The 24,913-nt window shown below is 42.5% G+C and overlaps 1 protein-coding gene across 4 annotated transcripts; it reads right to left on the minus strand.

The window, feature by feature from the left end:
* Positions 1 to 1,746: 1,746 nt before the first annotated feature.
* Positions 1,747 to 24,825, minus strand: LOC311130576 (single-stranded DNA-binding protein 3-like). Of its 4 annotated transcripts, none has more exons than XM_084163344.1 (17): positions 24,499 to 24,693; positions 23,653 to 23,725; positions 23,455 to 23,516; positions 23,279 to 23,363; positions 15,768 to 15,857; positions 7,122 to 7,196; positions 6,460 to 6,522; positions 6,177 to 6,314; positions 5,873 to 5,937; positions 5,732 to 5,780; positions 5,290 to 5,325; positions 5,018 to 5,072; positions 4,780 to 4,844; positions 4,370 to 4,448; positions 3,876 to 3,904; positions 3,510 to 3,611; positions 1,747 to 3,066 (listed from the first exon to the last, which is right to left on the minus strand). In XM_084163344.1, the coding sequence occupies exons 1-17, from the start codon at positions 24,552 to 24,554 to the stop codon at positions 3,037 to 3,039; spliced, it is 1,152 nt and encodes a 383-aa protein (XP_084019470.1). In that variant the 5' UTR covers positions 24,555 to 24,693; the 3' UTR covers positions 1,747 to 3,036. The 4 variants fall into 4 exon arrangements, with proteins under 4 accessions (XP_084019470.1, XP_084019469.1, XP_084019471.1 ...); XM_084163343.1 differs by having other exon boundaries at positions 1,747 to 3,069; XM_084163345.1 differs by lacking the exon at positions 7,122 to 7,196 and having other exon boundaries at positions 1,747 to 3,069; positions 24,499 to 24,825.
* Positions 24,826 to 24,913: the final 88 nt, after the last annotated feature.

The following is a 24,913-nucleotide window of genomic DNA, read 5'->3' on the forward strand; positions in this document are numbered from 1 at the left end:
TATTATATTAAAATAAAGTGGTGATCCTAACTGACCTAAGACAGGGAATTTTTACTAGGATTAAATGTTAGGAATTGTGAAAAACTGAGTTTAAATGTATTTGGCTAAGGTGTATGTAAACTTCCGACTTCAATTGTATGTTGTGCAATTGTTAGATATTACTTGTTAGATATTACTGCACTTTCTGAGCTAGAAGCACAAGCATTTCGCTACACCCGCAATAACATCTGCTAAACACATGTGTGACAAATAAAACTTGACTTGATTTATAGAAGAAACCGGACAGACAAAAGCAAGTCCCTGGTGGCCAACCACCATGTTGCATTTACCTTTCCTGTGTTTTCAGAGCAGTGCCTATACATGAGACAAGGCAGAGAGGAATTTTTGACTGTTGAGACACATCCCTGGCTGTCTTTGGATTGAATCTCAATTTTATGTCCTCGATTCCTCGTGTCTTCTCTCCTCACCTTCTCAAAGTGCATTGGAGGAGAATGGCAGAGGGGAGGAATGTCAGATCTTGTCCTCCAATGCGCTTGGAGAAGAAAGTGAGGAGGACTTGAGAAATCAAGGTAATACAATTGGGATTCACCTCTGCTCTTCAGGTGCCAGCAGGTTCGGCCCAGCCTGCCGAGCAGTTCCCCTGCGGCCTGGTCCATCAGATGCTGCAGGACTTCCTGTCGTCTCGGCTGGAGGCGGTGGGTTATAGCGCCCCCACCTGTGGTGGTCTGGTCAAGGCGCTGAGTGAGGAGGTGAAGGCTCTAGTGAGGACTGTGTGTCCTGACCGCTACCGGCTAGTGTGTACTGTGGCCCTAGGCCAGCTGGGTCCAGAGGGGCAGCAAGGAGATGGAGGGCTGGTACTGGCTAGTCGCAGTCTCTGGGACCCCCATACAGACACCTGTGTTGCCCACACCTACCGGAGCCGAGAGATGTTCTGTACTGTGAATGTGTTTGCTGTGTACTGCGAGTAAGGTAGAAGTTGACAAAGGCCCTAATCCATTGGATGAAAGTGGTCAGAAAAAGCAGCTGTGACACAGGGTATGCATCCCAAATGGCACCCTATATAGAGTACTGGTCAAAAGTAGTGCACTATGGGCCCTTGTTGAAAGTAGTGCATTAAATAGGTTAAAGGGTGCCATTTGGGATGCAGAACTTGGACTAGAGGTCATCAGCACTACAGTCACTTCCTGTCTGTCCAATTTGTATGAAAGACTCCTCTGCTGTTTGTAAAACAGCAATAATCATATTTGGGGTGTACTTTATAAAATATATGTACTTTTATTTTTATACAAGTTGTTAGTTTAAATATTTGTTACTAGTTCTTCTCTTGGACACTTCCCTGATACCTATTGTCAGACATTTGAGAGAGTCAGGGTGTTTTGTGAGAGTGTGTGTGTGGCTGCTTGTATTACTATCCTCAGGGGGACCGGAAATCCCCAAAAGTCCCCACAAGGATAGTAAAACAAGGACAACGGTTATTTCAGGCTTAGGGGTCAGGTTTAGGGTTACAATTACGGTTAGGAGTTAGGGTTACAGTTAGGAGTTAGGTTTAGTGTTACACTAAACTTAACCCCTAACCGTAATTGTAAGGGAAAATAGGATTTTGAATGGAAATTAATTTTTGGTCCATACAAGGATATGCTCTGTGAGAGTGTGAGAGTGAGTGAGAGTCTGGGTGCACTTAGTATCTAAATGACCCTACTTGCTTTGTAGTGGCAAACAGGAAAAAAGAAAAAAACGGACAAGAAGTTAAGTTATTGTAAAATTATATTAACAAGCACTCTTTCCCCAATTTGAAAAAAATAAAAATATACCAGCAACATAATGCTTAATATTCACAGAAAATGAAATAAACGTTTTCACATTTACAAGACTGACGCTAAGTTTATGATACTAGAATTGGTTTACAAAGCTTTGACTAATCTCAAAATAACTGGGCCAATATACGTAGTCAAATTTGTATCAAAATATTTTTAAAAACTGCAAGGAGGGGCAAAAAGAACTAACAAAAAAAATACCTGGAAAAAAACAACAATTAACTATCAATCTGCATCTCAGGTTACAATGGGTTTAACTCTTTCATCGTCACCGTGATGGAACAGTAGGAAAACAGAGACGGCTACAATGATGGCGAGAAAAAGGGCAGAGTTAAGCACAGGCAAGGAAGAGGTTAAACACACCACATGTGGACTGGAGCAGCGCTAGGTAGTATGTTGTACACAGATCTCAGTCATGCACCCCTGTTGTGTCCACACACATGGTTTAGCCCAAGTTTGCGTTCCTCCTTGACAGAACAAGAACAGCAGTCAGACTGTTTAAATAAAAAGCAACATAAAACCAGTGCAGAATAAGATTGCTCTCCTCAACAAAACCCACAAAACACATTCCCTATCGATGCAACTGTCAACGCATCGCATCCGACATTTAAAAAAAAACACTGAGCACTTCAAAACTGTTAAAGACCCTATTTTTACTAAGGCCCAATTCGATCACCCCACTTCCCCTTTAAAATGTGGCAAAATAGTGGGGGCTAGTACATCGGGACAAAGTCATTCAATGGAGTGGTCAGAGTTACAGGCAGATTCGGACTCCCCATGTTAACATGGACTCCCCATGTTATCGGACTAGTTTTCTGACATACTACATGTGGCTGAATGCAGGACCTGAAATATGAAAACAAAATATAAATTGATACATTTCTCCTAGCTCACAATGCACACTTCAGTGTTTTAGGTGGCAACAGCTGAAACGTGTTCTGCACATCTTGCACTACAAAGCAATAATGAAAGCACGTGTCATGTATGCAGTAGTTTCAGTAGCTGGTTTCGTCACACTTGGGGTGGTGATTAATGAAGAACTGTCCTTCATTTGGAACGAGGAGGAGCAGAAGTCACCAGCAATTTTGAAAATTTGTATATCAGCATTCTGGAATTGTGTGGAACCAAAATGGCACCCTGTCCCTGGTTCTGTGCTGATGTGTTTTGGCCATGTCCTGTTATGAGCTCAGATCTTCTGAGTGATGGCAGATGGAGGGGGATGTCACACACTCATCGTCATGGTAGGGGAGTACTGCTGAGGGGTACAGACGGCAAAGAGTTAAAATCAGGAAACCCTATTAGAATGGCCTGACACACCTACAAAACAATAGAGCACATACTGCAACCGTAGATATTAAAATGCACTTCCTCACTCTAGCCAAAACGGTTACTTGGCAACCGCCCAGTGCCTCCACACTACACCGCCACTGTAGAGTCAATGATGCGGTCACTGTAGCATTACTGTGGAGTCAATACTGCCCTACAAGCCCTACATATAGGCTTCTTCAAAGCTTCATTACCGGCAACAGTGACCTCAGCTTGGTCATGTTCATTAGGCATCAAATGGAACAAAATCAGACAGAAAAAAAAAATTCAGGGGACAACCTGGCCTCATTTTCATTTTTAAAACATTTTCTATTGCATGCCCTAATGAACACGGTCCATAGGAGATGCATGGTGGGGTAGGGGACTTACATTCTCACTCTGAAAGGAGTGCAGGAAGTTCCCACCCAACTCGTCGCCATCCCTTGGGGTTCCAGGAGGGTTGCTAATGCCACTTAGATTGTTTGGGGAGTTCTACGATGGGGCAGGAAAGAAAGTAAGTAAATAGGCAAGTACAAGTAACCTCAGTGCCAGTCTGTTGTGCCATCATGCCCACTCATGGTCACTCTTGACATTGACAGCAATGGAGTTGGCAAGAGCACAAACAGATCTGGGACCAGGCTAAACAATAAGTAGTAGATGCAAACAAATGTATTGCTTAATTTTGATTAAGTAAGTCAAAATGATTTGTCATGTTTTGATAGGAATCTAGATGTATAGTCATGTTATAATATTCACCTTGTTGAGTCCATCCATGTCACCAGAGCCTAAGAAAGAGAGCAAACAATTTACAGTCCAAAATTAAAACTTTCTATTCTAACTTGAACTGATAATGCAAAAGGTGCCCAGTGGAAGCATTCCTCACATCTTTGGCCAGATTAAGCGAAAGCCTGGCACCTCTGCTGAAAATGTCTCCTTGCTTCACATTACTGGTTGGTCTATTACACTGTGTATGTCCCATATGACACCCTATTCCCTATATAGTGCACTAATTTTTACCAGAACCCTTTGGGCCATGGTCAAAAGCAATGCACTACATAAGGAATAGGGTGCCATTTGGGTGTGTACCACTGAGGTAGCCTACGTTCAGATTGACTGAGTCTGCAACTATTCCCAGCCAGTCATACACTAATCAATACTGTTATTCACTGAACGCAACCCCAAATTTTGATTTGAAGCTCCAGAGAGGAGTCTCCATGTTGTGTTGTAACAGTGGCAGAGTAGAGTGTTACTTAGCGATCCATTCATGTGGTGTGGTTCCATGCCTGCCATGGCGCCCAGAGGTCCATCAGAGCCAGGGCCCATAGGGAACTGCAACATAGGAGACACAAGCACTGCCTTAGTAAACATGTCAACAGGACAGGCACCACTATCAAACGAGACTGGGCCAGGGAGAAACAGGGTGCATCCCAAATGGCACCATATTCCCTACATAATGCACCACTTTTTACCAGAGCCCCCTAAGGCTCTGGTCAAAAGTAGTGCACTATGTAGGGTATAGGGTGCTATTTGGGATGCAGTCCGTTTCATTATTGAGGACTAGAAATCTTGTAAGATATGATTAGAAGAAACATCTGGCGATGAAGAAACATGACTACAACGACAGATGTGAGGAGAGGGCTGGTACGAGAAGGAGACTCACATTTGATCGGTTGCCAGGTCCAGTGTTGATCATAGTGTAGAGGTTGTCGCCAGAGTTGTTAGAGTCTGAAGTGGTTCATACACAATCAATCTAGATTATTATGATGATAATCAATAGACTAGTGTACCTTAGGTAATGAGAACAGCCAAGATGGCAAACAGTCATTGAAGACTACGGTTATTTGCCAAAACATTTTGACATGCATTCCTGTTCCTCTGTGAGGACTTAAGGTACTTACCAGCAGGGCTGGGCATAATGGGTGTTCCAGGGGGTCCCCCTCCTCCAGACCCCCCCTTTAGAGTGGCAGGAGAACACAACTACTCAGATTCAACAGTAAAATCACAATACCAGCAATGTATCTGTATCAGGACAGATTCTACCTACACCAATACAATCAATTAAGAGTATTGAAAGACAATATTACAATAGTGGCTTCAAATGGGTGAAATATAAACACTGCTGTATTGGCCAGTTTGAGTGTGTGAGTGAGAGAAATCAGAGTGTCCTTACCCCGTACGCTCCAGGAGAAGGTGAGGAGTAAGGCATCTGAATAAATCACAACAGAAACATTACTGCCCAGGAACAGGGAATCTCATCTATGTATTCACCTCTCAAAACATCATTCATCGTTTTAGCATCGTCCTATCATCATCATCATCGGTATCTATGGGGTTGTGTCCCAAGTGGCACCCTATTCTCTATATAGTGCACTACTTTTGAACAGAGTCAAAAGGGCCCTGGTCAAAAGTAGTGCGCTAGAAAGGGAATATGGTGTAATTTAGGATGTAGCCTGGGATACATAATACTACAATTACATCCAGAACTGGGGAACTTCGTAATGCATTGGGCCTCCAGAGCTCTTACTGAGAGAGGACAGACACAGACTGCTGCAATCTGAGCCGATAACATCATGGTGTGTAGTGTGTGTGTCTACAGTGGAAACTGGACTCACAGAGTTGCCATTGTTCGGATTGGGCCATGGTCGTCCAGCACCTGGGCCCCTGCAATACAGTGAAAGAAACCCCTGTTAGATATCAACACACACACACACACACTGGTGATCTATCATGTATAAGATAGAGAGAAGGCTCACATGTTCACTCCTGGCATCCCGGGGCCCATGGAGTTGTGTGGAGGCCGCATCCCACCACCAAAGTTCTGCAATGACAACCAAGGGTCAGATTACCATAACCAGACAGAACCAGAGGAGAGGGGGGTGGGGGTTAGAAAGAGATGGTTAGTGGGGAGGGTCTCTAAAGAGTAATCAACAACTTGGAATCCAAGGAGACAGACTGGAAGGGTGATGTTGGACAGGCAGAGTCTCAAAAACTAGTGGGCTAGTCTGTGAAAGACTAGAAGCAAACTGCTGAAAAATATATATCAGTAGTGTGGCCTACCTGGGGTCCTGGCCCCATAGGGCCCATGCCTCGAGGGCCACTCATTCTCTGCATCGGTCCCAAGTTAGGGTGGCCTTGTGGTCGTGTGTGGTCCATGTTTTGGAGCATGGGATGAGGGCCAGGGCCACCGCCAGGAGGCTACAAGGAAGAAGACGGAGGGGTGAACAAACGTCAAATGAACTTTGAATATGATGACAAGACATGTTATCAAACAGAAACTTTCTTAAACTGATGGTAGTACTGTATTGGTGGTGCAGAATTATGGGTACAGTAGTTTGTTTACCTGATTGCCCATCCTGATAGGGGGACCTCGCGGGCCTCCAGCGAAGCGTGGGTTCATGAAAGACTAAACGCAACAATTCACTTACATTTATTAGTGTTTCCTTTACAACAATTACACTGAACAACCATGCATTTTTCCTCACTTATTTTCTATACGGAGGCATACGTTTTACTTTCAATAGAACATCTATAATAGCCTAGTTTATACCCTATGCAAATACGCAACACAACTAGCTACACAAAATTGCGATCCTGCGTAGTTGTATGGTGTTACAAATATGCTATGAGTATGCAGAACGGCCATTTTGCAGAGCTAATTGCATTCTTGCGTAGGGTATAAATGAGGCTTAATGATATAGTTTCCGATAACATATTTTAAAACAAGTGTGATTCTGCGCTGCTGCCAAAAGCATCAAGCCGAAGGACATAGAGCGTACAGACAGACATAGCATCAAGGAGGCATGGGTGGGGTGAAATGACCATAGTCTTCCCAATATGAAAGCATATAAAGAAACAGAGCGCCAACAGAGAGCGGCCTCGTCCCAAATGACACCCTATTTCCTAGATAGTGCACTACTTTTGACCAGGGCCCAGGTCAAAAGTATTGCACTATTTAGGAAATAGGATATCATTTGGGACACACCCCAGAGAGAGCAGCGGTACCTGGCTGTGGGGTCCCATCATACTGTTAGGGGGAGGAGGCTGGGGGTGAGGAGAGCCCTGGGGACCAGGTGGACCCTGTGGCATCACAGAGAGAAAGTGACAGACAGACGGTGGGAGGGAGGGAGGCAGAGAAAGGAGGTTTACTGAGCGGAGGAGAGTGCAAGAGGGTGGTGTGCAAATGCAAAAAGCTGTGCTTAGGAAAGAGGGTTGGGTGTATCCGTTGATCATTCTCTCCTTCCAGGCACAGCAGAAAGAGAGTGTGAAACAAGAGAGGGGTGCAAGAAGAGAGAAGGGGGGGGGGGGTAGAGAGAGAGAGAGAGAGAGAGGATGTGCTCGGATGTCTGCCAGTCAGAACCGCAGCCAGCATCCAGCTTGTGATCACTGGCAATTTACCCTTTCTGCCAATTACCACAGAATCAATTAAGCCCTGCTTTACAGCAGCTGCCCCCAAACACTGTCACTGTGGAGCTAATGCTGCTGATGACAGGGTTGCCTAATTAACACCACTCGCATATTCAAATGATGAAGAGAGAGCTGTCCGTGTGTGTGCGTGCAGCGTTTCCCCTAGGACGTCTTTCAGCAGCAGTGGCAAAGGTAGCGGAGGGGCGGGGTTTCTTTGCTGCGCATGCCCCTTGGGATTTGTTTTATACAACGACTGAGGTCACTTCTGGTGACTTTAAAAATACATGCTACTCCTAAATGCATGAACATGTTGACACCATCTGAATATAACTGATGCGCACCACTGCACTGTAGGGAGATGAGGAGCAAGCGGTGGCTGTGCGCTTGTGGCTCTCATTCGTGCCACTGCTCGCTACAAACAATAAGGTGTAACTTGTCACTTATCTTAAAGGGATAGTGAGTTTTTGGCAATTAAGCCGCATTTCTACTTACCCCGAGCCAGTTGAACTCATGGATACCAATTTTATGTCTGCATGCCGTTTGAAGGAAGTTGCTAACTAGCATTAGCGCAATAGCTAACTAGCATTAGCATGCTAGCTGTGCCCATAGACTGCCAGTCATTGTGTTAATGCTAGTTAGCAATTGCGACTCTCGGTCGACCAAGATTATATTTTTTTTGTTGGGGAAAGTCCTACTAGCAATGGTCAACAATCAATTTGACAGAGCTTGAAGAATTTTGAAAATAATTAACGGGCAAATCTTGCACAATCCAGGTGTGGAAAGCTCTTAGAGACTTACCCAGAAAGACTCACAGCTGTAATTGCTGCCAATGGTGCTTCTACAAAGTATTGACTAAGGGTTGTGATTACTGATGTAAATGAGATATTTCTGCATTTCATTTTCAATAAATTAGCAAACATACAGTGGGGAAAAAAAGTATTTAGTCAGCCACCAATTGTGCAAGTTCTCCCACTTAAAAAGATGAGAGAGGCCTGTAATTTTCATCATAGGTACACGTCAACTATGACAGACAAATAGAGAGAAAAAAATCCAGAAAATCACATTGTAGGATTTTTAATGAATTTATTTGCAAATTATATAACAAAGTATTGAGAAACTTTTGTTATTGACCAAATACTTATTTTCCACCATAATTTGCAATCCTACAATATGATTTTCTTGATTTTTTTTTCCTCATTTTGTCTGTCATAGTTGACGTGTACCTATGATGAAAATTACAGGCCTCTCATCTTTTTAAGTGGGAGAACTTGCACAATTGGTGGCTGACTAAATACTTTTTTTCCCCCACTGTATCTAAAAACATGCACTGTATATATTTATCATATCTTTTGTGAGTGGCGGCAATGATTTAGCAGTATATAGGGGAAACGCTGGTGTGTGTCTTTGGCTCTCAACCACACCATGCATACAGCAAGTTGGGCTACATAGAATTGCTTCTCTGCTTTTCAACTGCTTTGACTAATCATATACTATACACAACATACCTAGCAGTATATACAGTGGGGAAAAAAAGTATTTAGTCAGTCACCAATTGTGCAAGTTATCCCACTTAAAAAGATGAGAGAGTCCTGCAATTTTCATCATAGGTACACGTCAACTATGAAAGACAAAATGAGAAAAAAAAATCCAGAAAATCACATTGTATGATTTTTTATGAATGTATTTGCAAATTATGGTGGAAAATAAGTATTTGGTCAATAACAAAAGTTTCTCAATACTTTGTTATATACCCTTTGTTGGCAATGACACAGGTCAAACGTTTTCTGTAAGTCTTCACAAGGTTTTCACACACTGTTGCTGGTATTTTGGCCCATTCCTCCATGCAGATCTCCTCTAGAGCAGTGATGTTTTGGGGCTGTCGCTGGGCAACACAGACTTTCAACTCCCTCCAAAGATTTTCTATGGGGTTGAGATCTGGAGACTGGCGAGGCCACTCCAGGACCTTGAAATGCTTCTTACGAAGCCAGTCCTTCGTTGCCCGGGCGTGTGTTTGGGATCATTGTCATGCTGAAAGACCCAGCCACGTTTCATCTTCAATGCCCTTGCTGATGGAAGGAGGTTTTCACTCAAAATCTCACGATACATGGCCCCATTCATTCTTTCCTTTACACGGATCAGTCGTCCTGGTCCCTTTACAGAAAAACAGCCCCAAAGCATGATGTTTCCACACCCATGCTTCACAGTAGGTATGGTGTTCTTTGGATGCAACTCAGCATTCTTTGTCCTCCAAACACGACAAGTTGAGTTTCTACCAAAAAGTTATATTTTGGTTTCATCTGACCATATGACATTCTCCCAATCCTCTTCTGGATCATCCAAATGCACTCTAGCAAACTTCAGACGGGCCTGGACATGTACTGGCTTAAGCAGAGGGACACGTCTGGCACTGCAGTATTTGAGTCCCTGGTGGCGTAGTGTGTTACTGATGGTAGGCTTTGTTACTTCGGTCCCAGCTCTCTGCAGGTCATTCACTAGGTCCCCCCGTGTGGTTCTGGGATTTTTGCTCACCGTTCTTGTGATCATTTTGACCCCACGGGGTGAGATCTTGCGTGGAGCCCCAGATCGAGGGAGATTATCAGTGGTCTTGTATGTCTTCCATTTCCTAATAATTGCTCCCACAGTTGATTTCTTCAAACCAAGCTGCTTACCTATTGCATATTCAGTCTTCCCAGCCTGGTGCAGGTCTACAATTTTGTTCCTAGTGTCCTTTGACAGCTCTTTGGTCTTGGCCATAGTGGAGTTTGGAGTGTGACTGTTTGAGGTTGTGGACAGGTGTCTTTTATACTGATAACAAGTTCAACCAGGTGTCATTAATACAGGTAACGAGTGGAGGACAGAGGAGCCTCTTAAAGAAGAAGTTACAGGTCTGTGAGAGCCAGAAATCTTGCTTGTTTGTAGGTGACCAAATACTTATTTTCCACCATAATTTGCAAATAAATTCATTAAAAATCCTACAATGTGATTTTCTGGAATATTTTTCTCAATTTGTCTGTCATAGTTGACGTGTACCTATGATGAAAATTACAGGCCTCTCTCATCTTTTTAAGTGGGAGAACTTGCACAATTGGTGGCTGACTAAATACTTTTTTCCCCCACTGTACTTAATGGTCCAATGCAGCTGTTTTCATCTCAATATTATATCAATTCTCTGTAACAATTAAGTACCTTACTAATTATTTTACACAATTTTCATTTAAAAAAAAAAAAGCTTCTTAGCAAAGAACAAATTATCAGACAATAATTTTGCTAGGGCTGTCTAGCGAGTGGTCGGAGTGGAAAACTGAAAACTACCTGTTATTGGCAGAGAGGTTTGGAACTCTTTCTTATTGGTCTATTAACTAATTTACCGCCTGGTGATGTCACCAGGCAGGCCAAAATGCCATCCCACCAAAACAGGCAGAAAATTCAGGCAGTATTTTCAGACAGCTCTTACACTGAAAGGGCATTATCATAATGTTCACAGTATTACTTCAACCTCAGTGTGGAAATATATAGAAAATCACATTTTTGACAGCACTGGGCCTTTAAAGAAACGGAAGTGAATGCTTTGACTTTCACTACAGGATAATACTTCATGACTGTTGAAGTCAAATCCTGCCAAGAGTTTATTCTCATGAGAGATTGATTTACGGCAGGTGGTGCAGCACCTTTACATTTCTCCATTAATGGTTAGGCCCAACCGCGCCTCCATGTTTCACTACAGTACACTGGAGTGGGTAGTCAGACAACAACACTACAAACACAGGATGCGTCCCACATGGCACCCTATTTAGTAAGTGCACTACTTTTTACCAGGGCCCATAGGGCTCATTCAAAAGTAGTGCACTTTGTAGGGAATAGGGTGTCATTTGTGATGAAGACAGGCTCAGAGCAGAGACGAGACACAGCCTACTGAGCACAGCAGAGCAGAGGCAGCGCGTCATTGACACATGCAGAGCTTTAACACATCCTGATAAGCCCAGCTTAGTGGACAGGTATGAATGTGGAATGCACATCAGCAGGGCGGTAGAACAGGTGAGAGACAGAGCAGATGACAGCGAGAGGAGCAGTTGCGCAATAGTGTGGTCCATGCATGCACATACAGGCTAAACTCTTTACTTGAGAATCACACATATACAGTAACTCAAACCTATATTGACGTCAATGGGGTTGAGAAGAAATTGAAGTCAGTTTTTCTTGTTGGCGGATCTCAAGTTAGTTATGATTCAGCCCAGAGCACTGGTCTACAACTTGTGAGACGACTTGTGGTCCACGAGGGTACTTTAGGTGGTCCACACATTCCCCCCATAACATGATAAAGAGATCTGTTGGTCCTCGGAAAGGAAAGGGTTGGGAACAACTTAGGGCTGGGCGATATGGCCTAAGAATCATCTATTTAAAAATATTGATGGGCGATTCACGATATATACACAAAAGTATGTGGACACCCCTTCAAATTAGTGGATTCAGCTATTTCAGCCACACCCTTTGCTGACAGGTGTATAAAAATCGAGCACACAGCCATGCTATCCCCATAGACCAACATTGGCAGTAGAATTGCCTTACTGAAGAACTCAGTGACTTCCAACAAGGCACAGTCATAGGATGCCACCTTTCCAACAAGTCAGTTCATAAAATGTCTGCCCCAATAGAGCTGCCCCGGTCAACTGTAAGTGCTGTTATTGTGAAGTGGAAACGTCTAGGAGCAACAACGGCTCAGCCGCAAAGTGGTAGGCCACACAAGCTCAGAGAATGGGATTGCCGAGTGCTGAAGCACGTAAAAATCATCTGTCCTCGGCTGCAACACTCACTATTGCGTTCCAAACTGCCTCTGGAAGCAACGTCAGCACAAGAACTGTTCGTCGGGAGCTTCATGAAATGGGTTTCCATGGCCGGGCAGCCGCACACAAGCCTAAGATCACCATGCGCAATGCCAAGCATTGGCTGGAGTGGTGTAAAGCTTGCCGCCATTGGACTCTGGAGCAGTGGAAACACATTCTCTGGAGTGATGAATCACGCTTCACTATCTGGCAGTCCGACGGATTAATCTGGGTTTGGCGGATGCCAGGAAAACGCCACCTGCCCCAATGCATAGTGCCAACTGTAAAGTTTGGTGGAGGAGGTATAATGGTCTGGGGCTGTTTTTCATGTTTCAGGCTAGGCCCCTTAGTTCCAGTGAAGGGATATTTTAAAGCTACAGCATACAATAACATTCTAGATTATTCTGTGCTTCCAACTTTGTGGCACCAGTTTGGGTACGGCCTTTTTCTGTTTCAGCCAGCTAATCTTTATATTTAAAAATTTAGCCAACTTGGATCAATTTGCTAGCTAACAAAGTAGAACAGTTAAATTCTTAAACACACCCTTCTGCAGTGGTGTAAAGTACTTAAGTGAAAATACTACTTAAGTAGTTTTTTGGGGGGTATCTGTACTTTACTATTTATATTTGACAACTTTTACTTCACTACATTCCTAAAGAAAATAATGTACTTTTTACTTCATACATTTATCCAGACACCCAAAAGTACTGGCTACATTTGGAATGTTTTGCAGGAAATAAAATGTTTTCCATTCACGCACTTATCAAGATAACATCCCTGGTCTTCCCTACTGCCTCTGATCTGGCGGACTCACTAAACACAAATGCTTCGTTTGTAAATTATGTCTGAGTGTTGGAGTGTGCCCCTGGCTATCCGTAAAGAGAATTAAAAATTGTGCCGTTTGGTTTGCTTAATATAAGCAATTAGAAATTATTTATACTTTTACTTTTGATACTTCAGTAAATGAAATTGCAAAAATATACTTAAGTATATTTAAAACCAGATAATTTTAGACTTTTACTCAAGTAGTACTTTACCAGGTGACTAACTTTTACGTGACTCATTTTCTATGAAGGCATCTTTACTTTTACTCAAGTATGACAATTGGGTACTTTTTCCACCACTGCCCTGTCAGTCTCCAACTATTTGAACAGCATGCTAGCCTGTCCACTTAGTTATAATATCGAAATCAAGTGGCCTACCTTATTTCTCAGAATGAGAACAAGTTGTCAATTAATTACATACAGTGAATTCGGAAGTATTCAGAGCCCTTGACTTTTTCCACATTGTTACATTAAAGTCTTATTCTAAAATTGGTTAAATAGTTTTCCCCTCATCAATCTACACACAATACCCCATAGTGACAAAGCAAAAACAGGTTTTTAGAAATGTTAGCAAATTTAGTAAAAATACAAAACCGAAATATTACATTTACATAAGTACTCAGACCCTTTACTCTGTTGAAGCACCTTTGGCAGTGATTACAGCCTTGAGTGTTTGTTGGGTATGACGCTGCAAGCTTGGCACACCTGTATTTTGAGAGTTTCTCCCATTCTTCTATGCAGATACTCTCAAGCTCTGTCAGGTTGGATGGGGAGCGTCGCTGCACAGCCATTTTCAGATCTCTCCAGAGATGTTAGAGCGGGTTCAAGTCCGGGCTCTGGCTGGGCCACTCAAGGACATTCAGAGACTTGTCCCGAAGCCACTTCTGGCTTCGGGTCGTGGTCCTGTTGGAAGGTGAACCGTCGCCCCAGTCCGAGGTCCTGAGCAGGTTTTCATCAAGGATCTCTCTGTACTTTGCTCCGTTCATCTTTCCCTCGATCCTGACTAGTCTCCCAGTCCCTGCCGCTCAAATACATCCCCACAATGCTTCACTGTAGGGATGGTGGCAGGTTTCCTCTAGACGTGACGCTTGGCATTCAGGCCAAAGAGTTCAATCTTGGTTTCATCAGACCAGAGAATCTTGTTTCTCATGGTCTGAGAGTCCTTTAGGTGCCTTTTGGCAAACTCCAAGCGGGCTGTCATGTGTCTTTTACTGAAGAGTGGCTTCCACCCAAGCACTCTACCATAAAGGTCTGATTGGTGGAGTGCTGCTGAGATTGTTGTCCTTCTGGAAGGTTCTCCCTTCGCCACAGAGGAACTCTGGAGCTCTGTCAGAGTGACCATCAGGTTCTTGATCCTGACCAAGGCCCTTCTCCCCCGATTGCTCAGTTTGGCCGGGCGGCCAGCTCTAAGAAGAGTCTCGGTGGTTCCAAACTTCTTCCATTTAAGAATTATGGAGGCCACTGTGTTCTTGGGGACCTTCAATGCTGCAGAAATGTTTTGGTACCCTTCCCCAGATCTGTGCCTCGAACCAATCCTGTCTCAGAGCTCTACGGACAATTCCTTTGACCTCATGGCTTGGTTTTTGCTCTGACATGCACTGTCAACTGTGGGACCTTATATAGACATGTGTTCCTTTCCAAATCATGTCCAATCAATTGAATTTACCACAGGTGGACTTCAATCAAGTTGTAGAAATATCAAGGATAATCAATGGAAACAGGATGCACCTGAGCTCAATTTCGAGTCTCATAGCAAAGGGTCTGAATACTTATGTAAATAAGGTACATTTTTTTATACATTTGCAAAAAAAATCTAAAAACATGTTTTCACTGTCATTATGGAGTATTGTGTGTATATTGATGAGGATTTTTTATGTATTTAATCAATTTTAGAATAAGTCCATAACGTAAGAAAATGTGGAAAAAAGGAAGTGGTCTGAATACTTCCCGGAATCACTGTTATTGCGTTTTTTGCTTAATTGCACATTTATAAAACACAGACTAGACATCTGGTATAGCAGTCTGTTTAAAATGCTGCTAGCAGTATGTGGAACTACAAACTGAGCATGAATTTTCCAGAATCAATGTTCATCGATAGTCCGTTTTAGTAGTCTGCTCTGCACGCAATTTGAGGAGTTGAGACATAAAATGGGTATTGTTAAAGGTTAACTTCTCCTCTATTATAGTAAAATAATGTCTCACTGTGTTTCGGTGTCCATATGATCGACCAAACCGCAACTGCAAATAGCCGGTTGAAACCATTTCTCAGAGAGGACGAAGTGATCTCTCATCTTTGTTGTTGTGAATGGCAGGGGTAGAGGCTTGGTGTGTGTGTGTGTGTGTGTGTAAATGGGAAGGTGCACACAGCCTACAGTCAGTGCACACAGCACAGAAGAAGTGAAGGAGACGAGACCAAAAAGACAACGAGAACAATTGGACATAAACTCTCATAAAAAAAATGTTAAGTAATTATTGAGATAGACATTTAGAATAATGTGCAAAAACATACATTCAAATTAATTATATACATCACCCAGCCCTAGAACCACTGCCATGGAGTGTAGATGGAGGTGTGTGTGAGAGAGTAGGAGGAGACTGACCTGGAAGAATCCGGGGGGCATGGGTCCACCGGGCATCCCCTCTCCAGGGGGCATCCCCCCCATCACTGGACTGGGGGCTGCAGCAGCACTCTGTAAAGATAACACAGACAAAATACAGAGTTAGTGGGGTTAGAACTGAAATAAGGATATTTTGTCTGGTATAGGGTTGCAAAGGTAGGGCATATTTGTGGAAACTTGAGGTTTACCAGTAAACTACCAGAATTTTGGTAACTTTCATGTTTTGGGGAGAATTTATCAGATGAAATCTAGTGTCATTTTTGGGTACTTCAGATTATCACAGGTGTCTAATTATCGCTCACCCTTATCACATATTAAATATGTAAAATAATCAAAAAATATTATTTGAAAATAACAAATAGAATGACAAAGCTGTAAAACATCCTAAATTTAAACCATGAACTTAGTGAATACCATTGGTGTTTAATACGAGGGTTTCAGCATGACATATCCATAATAAAAAAAATTTACACACTTTATTTTACTATGTCAATGTCTTTGTTGTAAATGTTTTGGCGCCAAACTGGTGGCAGTTGTGAAAAAGTCAATAGTTGGAAGAGTTGCAGAGTTAATTGAAAATAATGACATTGTTTATCAGATGCTTTTTTCATTAATTAGGCTCATTTTCTCTTGACCCATATGGTTTCTCCACTAGAAACTCATGGACACACAAATAAAATAATATTCTCTTTATTTTTCACATTTTTTAAAAGCTATTAAAGTATAAGTTACCTAAATTACCATAGATTGCCGGTTACTTTGGTAAATTACCGCTAGCTTTGCAACCATAGTCTGGTATATTTATCGTTCAAGTTCATCATTCTGACTGGTTGGCTCTATGAGCGCTTTAAAGTTTATAAACCCGGTCAACGTGTGATATTATCCAAAATGCCAGGAGTCAAACCTTTAAATAATTTGCATAGACAGAATGATAAACATTACTCCATTGAACATGATTTCTTAGTCCAAGACTAGCCTTAATCTGTGTCCATGAAACTGGCCCTAAGTATCACACACACACCACAGACAGAACAAGTCTCTCAAGTTTGACCGGGGTGGAATCTAATTGCACAGCCAAATGTGCTGATCCAGCAAGTATCCAGTAGATTTGATAAGAATCTGTGGGATTCACTCCAAAGTGCTCATACACAGCAGGGACTCACTGCTAGGCCATTTCCTGTACCGACCACAGCCATAATTCACTAATGTGGCATTTGCTTTGGTCGCACGCTCGTAAATTGACTTTTTTGTTGTTGTTGTTGTTGTTGTTTTTGTAGGAGCATTTCAGCAGAGGATAATGCCTACATTGCACACTGGTATTGGCATCTGGTATCAAAGGCTAGTTATGACAGATGAGGCTTGTGAGACCATGGAGTTGTCATAAGTAGGGGAACAGGATATAAAGGAACACCACCAAAAACACACACATCTTGAGAAAATGAAGTCACATCCAGGCACACACACCTTACCATCTCCCTCACACACACCTCCCTGCACTCTCTAAAGTGCTCAACCTCCAGACAACACTAGTGGATATACCAACACACTCGCAGCCCCTGGTATATCAACTGACTGCACCCCTTCCTAATTATATCTGAGCCAGGTCCTGCAGGTCCACTGTGAAATACCACAGTAGAGGGAGAAGTGAGGCCAGAAGGAGCCATCCAGGATCAGGCATCACCCAGCTCAGCTGTTACTGGAACACACTGACACAACAGTTAGCTACGTTCAAGGGGCATCCTTCAACTCTAGGACACCTGGGGGGTATGTCACAAAGCAGGATCAATGAGTTAGCCAGCCAACTTGCTTGAATGTTCAGAATTAATGTCACATTTCTAAGAAGATTATGCTAAAAATGGACATGGATTGATTCAGTTGTTTCAAACAACAACCCATATTCAAATTTAGATTAATTAATGACCCAGAAACTATTTTTGTTTATCTAAGTTAGCTGGCTAACATGGTGACCCTGCTTTGTAGTATACCCCTCTGGGTCATAGGCTGTTCACTGGGAACCAAACAGAAGAAAATGGACTGAAACAGGGAGTGGAGAGACTAACCTGAATTTGTCCAATAGGTAATGCTGGGTTTGGTTGCAAAATGTTTTGCAACAGCGTGCCCTAATGAATACAACCTTGCCTTGAGCCTACAGAGGCTTATAGATAAAATGTCTCTCTGGGAGACTAGTATGGTTGTCATAGAATAGTGTGATCAAGCACTGCTATGCATGAAGTTGAGGTCAGGTAGCTGGTAGCTGTGGAGGGATATTAGAGAGTTCACATTTCCTGGACTATCTGGGGATGTTATTGTGTTACACCTAAGAAAGAGCTGTAACTACAAAATGGTAACAGTCATATTTATGTTCTAAAACAAGTCTACATTGCTCTTGTACCTTAACACATTAACTGTTAGGTCTGAAATGTACCAGAGTGCATGGCAAGTCTCCAGGCATGTTCCATCTGATCCTTATTTTCTGGTACTAGAGCCCACTGCTGTGCATATTCAACTGTGGCTCTGTGTCCCCCCCAAATGGCAGCATATTCCCTAAGGGCCCTGGTGAAAAGTAATGCACTATAAAGGAAATAGGGTGCCATTTGGGATGGAGCCTCTGTTCTGCTGCGGGAGAGGAGGGCCAAGGCTCACTGATGCTTTGGTACAGGAGGGGGCAGATGTCACAGACTCTGCTGCCTGAGGGGCTGAGGAGGAGGGCAGCTGAGTGGGGTGGGGCAGGGGCCCATCTCTAAACCTTTCCTAGACAGGGCTTCTTTTTGACAGACCCACCCCCCTGGTTGTGTGTGTGTGTGTGTGTGTGTGTGTGTGTGAGGTCACAGCAGCTGTTGTGCTTTCTGTACAAAAACAGACAGAGAGGAGAAAGAAAAATAGGAAAGTGGTTGACTAAGGTAGCCCTGAGAAGGTAGAGAGTAGAGACAGAAAGCAACAAGCGGGATGCAGCACAGCTTGGAGAAAAGGGGCTGGGCCAGAGAGAGACCACACAAAACTAACACTGTCCATGACCTGACCTGGGGCCGTATGTATCAAGCGTCTCGGAGTTGGAGTGCCGATTTAGGACCAGCTGTCTTTTACATCACAATGAATAGGGATACATATGGCCCCTGGACTGCTTTACCATCTCACTTCATCCACCTGAACTAAGCTATAAAAAAGAAGCCTGGGCCTAAGTCAGTCGATGTTCAACCATCCACCAACGCCATGAAAATGGCTTTGTTTTCATAGCCTTCTCTTCCTAGTCCCTGGTGGTGAAAAGGTCTAGCAGTAGGACCCAGAGGAGAAGAGGCCTCTCAAGCGCTCCTCTACCACTCCCCATCCACCCTCCCCTTTCCCATATTCTCTCTGCTCTTCCCTTGGTTGCCAGGCATATGCCACGGTGACCACTCCCCTTTTCTAGTCGGTCCCTCAGCTCCCTGACAGCCATCAATCAGCGGCTGACACCATGGAGACGGGGGCCCCGAGGGAGCATCAATCAGACCAGGCGTGAACACGCCAGGGAGGGAGGGCCCTGCGCTTTACGAGCCGCGATGCATCGCTGCTTCCCTGCCTGCTAGTAGCCCAGCCACCTCCCCCCACAGAGACAAAGACAGCCCTGGGACTACTGGCCATGGAGGGAGAAAGATACAGGGAGAACGAAAGACAGAAATCCTAGGCCTACTGTATGCAAAACACACAGAGAGAGCGGAGAGAGAGAGAAAGCCTTGGCCCACGCAAACAAAGAGAGAGCACTGACCTCACTGTCCATGTATACATGTACTAGCCTAAGATGAACACAAAAAGAACCAACATCGATTCACAGGGATCCCATCTCCCAATATCACCATAGACATAACAGTCGACTAGTTTATCCCTCAAGCTACCGACTGGGGACATCTTTTAGATTATAGCCCAAAGGTGGTTAATTCTATTCTTTAAAATGTTCATGACTTTGTCAAATGAACTTGTTCTTAACTAATTTAAATAATTGTTTAGTGTTTCTGTATCAATATGGACTTGTTAAGTCCTTTGGGGTCATTTTGACACCAGCCAAAAACCTATAGGAGATATATATATATATATATATTTAAAATGTGTGTGTACTTCCCCTTTAAATGGCAGTCGTTTCTGCCATATAAATATGAAAACAATTCTATTTACTTAAATTCTGAAAACTAGATTATACTATAATCAAATTATGGTAAATTAGCTTTAGTACTAATGTGGATTGTACTTTGGAAAAAGCGCCACATTATATAAAGAAAATCTAAATGTACAGGCTTACTTTCATTTGAAATAATATGCTAAGTAATGGTAATTTTGCTAAAATAACTGTTTTGGAGGGGGGAAAAAATGTCAGATAACATAATTACATGTCTAATCAGGTTTTGATCAGAAATAAGTAGCTAGCATAACTAAGACGAGGTCCGTCCGGTGAAAGAAATGGCAGAGATAGCTCCGCTCTGTGCCTCCATGGTTATCCGCAATAAATATTTATATAAATATAAATATTTTTCTTGATCAAATAACATGGAAAACAACCACTTTCTGTGCAGTATTAATTTACCATCCTTACAAATCACTTAAATGTAAATTATTGTATTTTCCATAGGCTAGTCATCTAGGTTTGGTACCTGTAGACATTCCATCACCATGAAGAAAAACAATGCACAATACAGTAATTAAGTACATTGAGACATCAAGTGGTTTGTGATATGTGGCTCAGTTGGTAGAGCATGGCGCTTGCAACGCTAGGGTTGTGGGTTCGATTCCCACGGGGGACAAGTATGAAAAAGTATGCACTCACTACTGTAAGTTGCTCTGAATAAGAGCATATACTAAAATGTAAAAAAGAATAGACCATTTCAGCTTACACAGAAATAAGTTGCATTTGCAAAGTATTTCAGGAAATTGGAAAACATCAAGCAAGTATTTTTATACTCCACAAGTATTATCAGATTAACTATTTTGTACACATAATTATCAGACTCAAGTTACAAATGCTGGTTAAACACTCAAATACAAATATACGTAACAAAAATATAAACACAACATGTAAAGTGTTGGTCCCATGTTTCATGAGCTTAAATAAAAGATCCCTGAAATGTTCCATACGCACAAAAAATCATTTCTCTTAAATTGTGCACAAATTTGTTTACATCCCTGTTCGTGAGCATTTCTCCTTTGCCCGATAATCCATCCAACTGACAGGTGTGGCATATCAAGCAACTGATTAAACAGCATGATCATTACACAGGTGCACCTTATGCTGGGGACAAAATGCCACTCAAATGTGCAGTTTTGTCACACCACAATACCAGATGTCTCAAGCTGAGGGAGTGTGGAATTGGCATGCTGACTGCAGGAATTGAATATTCATTTCTCTACCATAAGCCGCCTTCAATGTCGTTTTAGAGAATTTGGCAGTACGTCCAACCGGCCTCACAACCGCAGACCACGTGTAACAATGCCAGCCAAGGACCTCCAAATCAGACTTCTTTACCTGCGGGATCGTCTGATGGGTTGCTGAGGAGTATTTCTGTCTACAACAAAGCCCTTTTGTGGAGTAAACTCATTCTGATTGGCTGGGCCTGGCTCCCTAGTGGGTCCAACCCGACCCATGGCTGCGCTCTTGCCCAGTCGTGAAATCCATAGATTAGGGCATAATGAATTATTATATGACTTATTATAAGAACCGTAACTCAGTAAAATCTTAAAAATTGTTGCATGTGTTTATATTTTCTTCAGTATACATTTAGTTTAAATGTTTTGACAAAAGTAGTGCACTGGGCCTTTACTAGTCCTGTATTAGCGGACCGATGTAGACATCTTCAGCACGGGCTTGGTGGAGGCATGGGCTAGTAATAGTTTACTATCCACCAAATTTCTTATACCAGTCATTTCTTTTCAAATCAGTAAAGGGAAGTGAACAAGTGCACACTTTTGGAGGAAGAGGAGATAATTGGGATGTTATTTGGATGCTCCCAATGGGGTTTCTGACTGCCTGTCCTGGGGCAGACTGACCTGACCAGCAGTAGTACGAGATAGGAAAAGCCATTTCCCCATATGCATAGTGTTCTGAACATGCAAAGACCGTATGCAAATTGTCGATATGCAAGAGCCAAGTTCAGTGATAGGCCACAAGCGCTGTGCATCCGTTTTGGGAAAAATAATCTATTTGAACGGAAGAATCTTTAAAAGCACAGGCTCTGTAAATTTCAGTTCAAATGGAGTACTACTATCCTGTTAGCTCAGGAAAAAAGCCCAATGTAGCACAAGATGGAGATGGGTTCATCTAGAGTTCAAAATAACAACTCTTGGCCACTACCATCCTCAAGATAGTTGAGAATATGAACCCATCTCAGCTCTTGGACATTGTGCAACAGTGACTGGCCACAACAAAGGGAAAGCTGGATCGTGTTCATTAGGACACACTTTGGAACGTTAAACAAAAATAAGCATTTATTATTGGACACATCTATAAGCAGGAGTGTAAGGTGCATGGGGTAACTAGCCCCCCTAAAAACAATGTCCAATTGCTGACACAAAAGCAAAGTTTGGTAAAAAGAGAAATGTGGATGATGGTCATGCTTAGGCAAACAAACTATGAAGGGAAATAAATGGCTACAGTTTACACTTTAGTTATTTAATGAAACGTTGTTTTCAAAAAAGGGGCATTTTTCCCAAGCCCCGGAGTAACTGCCAACCCCCAATGGGGTAACTAGGCCCACGAAGATGTGTTAAAATCTATTTTATTTTGACATTTTTTTGTAATAAACTCTTAAAAGCTAAAGTCTAGGTGATTTATTTTAATTAAATAAATCAAATATTGAAACAAAATGGCATTGCACGTCACTATATATATATATATATATCCACACTATGATGAGGTTGATGCAAGGTCCCCATTTACATTCTCACACCACAACATGTCCAAATCATCCTAAAGTATCTAAAAAAGTTTAGCAATAGTAGTGTCAGCAAGGGAAAGTGTTGGGGGGAAAAATGTGTGACAAAGTAGTTTCTGTGAAAATTACAGGGGGGTCCATTTAAATTAAGCGTAGAAGGCATGCCCCAAGAAACAAACAGAAGAACACCTCTCCATTGCCAGTACACATGGCATCAAAACTGTATGAAGTGTAACAAGGAAGATAGGTCTGTTTAATAGGTCTACATCAACAACAAAAAGGTACTGATGGATTTATTTGATTTTTTATTACGCAAGCTGGGCTGAGGCCCATCTGGGTGCAATCTCATTCTACATTTGAGAATGTAGGCACAAAGGAAACCAGGGTCCGTATTCATAAAGGGACTCAGAGTAGGAGTGCCGATCTAGGACCAGTTTCCCCTTTTAGATAATCTTCAATACAATTATATGGACAGGAGGGGACCTGATCCTAGATCAGCACTCCTACTCTGAGACACTTTGTAAATACGGCCCCAGGCTCTTCAGCAGAACCCCAGCAACATGTGCAGCAGGAAGTCTCATGAGGAGGAGCAGAACTCACATAATCATGGAAGGCCTTCGCTTCACTGGAATGATCACATGTCTCTCTTCTCTCTGGGGCGGCACAATATAGGTCCCAAAATACACTGTGGACAAGACACACAAGTCATAAAGCAACTGAATACTGTACATGGTACAACATGTTGTATTGTTAACAGTGACATACGGAACACTTACCACCACCAAGAGTGTAGGAACCCAGGGGGTTCCCCGAGTGTGATGTTCTTTTCCCATCTTATCTGGAAAGTGGAGAATAAAACAATTGTGCATGAACAATAGGGCCTACTTTTTTACAATGAAATTAATTTATTCAAATGGTAATGCGTTTGTTATTGAAGTTCGGTCACATGGATAGGCCAGTAGTAGGATACTCACCTCTGATAAAAAGGTCTGTGCTGACTTCTGTGCTCCTATGTGTAACAAATATTCATAGACGTATAAAGCTAACCTGTGAACAAAATAAACTACAGTTTGAACAATATAAAAGGCATAAAAACCAAGTGTTCTAGAACTACACAGTTTAGCAAACTCTAAACTAGCCTACTTTGGCTCTATTAGGACGCAGACACAGTATAGTAGCCTAGTCTATACACAAACTGGGGTAAATACAAGTTGGCCTAATGGGTGTTTGGGTCTCTAATCAAATAATATTTATTACACTTTAGGGTACATGATCGACAGACATTAATTTTCATTCAGGCGTTTGCATAAACCCCCGACTCCAAAAGGCCTTTCGCACAATGGCTTTCCAAACATATACAATAGGAAACATTGTAACCAAGAAGAAAACGCGTTATTAACAATCGATAAATGAGATTGAGTTGGTGACTGCCCTCGTAGCAGCGAACTGAAACAAAGTAGCAACCGAAGCACTAGGGGAAGCAAAACTGTATCAATTAATGCAACAGAGAAACGACGTAAAGCCAAATTGGACGGTGCTATTTTTTTTTCGCTACTCATTTCACGTTTTCCGTAAAAATAATACAAACGATTTAGACGCTGAATTGCAAATACAAACACTAATTTACGTTCAGTAATGAGGCCCAGGAATAATAATACGCCGAAGCTAGGGTAATGAAGGAATGGCGAGCAGACAAGGCGGTTCATTCAATTCCATCCTCGTATGAGGAAATTCGCTCCTTGAATTCAGCTGTCCAGCAAACCACAAACCCGAGGGGGGAAACAATTTGCATTAGGTAAGACATATGTTTTAAAACTTACTTTTCCCGTGCTTGGCCATCCGACGGCACAGCGGACACTTTGCCTTTGGGGAACATGGTTTTCTGAAGGAGGAGGACGCCCGTCTTCTCTTTCTCTATTTTCTCTATTTCATCTGTAAGACCATCAGTCAGCCTCGGCCGCGACCCTCTCACACTCCAACCGCACTTCTCAACCGAGCCTGGTCAACGGGAAGGGATAGGGCTAAATTGACTGGCAAGTATTTTTCACCAATGAGCGTACAGTAATTCCGTCTAGTCCTGCCTTAAAGTTATGTCATGCCTTTTTGGTGCCAATTGGAGGTGGTTGTTACAGTAGGTCATCTACTTTACATATCCCAACGTTTATTATCAAGCAACTTTAGAATAAAAGGCAAGATATCTTCAACATTGAGAGGTATCATCTCTATACGATTATT

Source organism: Coregonus lavaretus, assembly GCF_964263955.1.
Source record: "Coregonus lavaretus genome assembly, chromosome: 6".
Lineage (NCBI taxonomy): Eukaryota > Metazoa > Chordata > Actinopteri > Salmoniformes > Salmonidae > Coregonus > Coregonus lavaretus.

Coding starts and splice junctions, on each gene's coding strand:
- LOC311130576 (XM_084163343.1), bottom strand. CDS start 24,554: ATGTTCCCCAAAGGCAAAGTGTCCGCTGTGCCGTCGGATGGCCAAGCA. Junction 15,858..23,278: donor CGAAGGCCTTCCATGATTAT/GTGAGTTCTGCT, acceptor TTATCTTTACAG/AGTGCTGCTGCAGCCCCCAG. Junction 3,612..3,875: donor ACATGGATGGACTCAACAAG/GTGAATATTATA, acceptor GCCCCATCGTAG/AACTCCCCAAACAATCTAAG.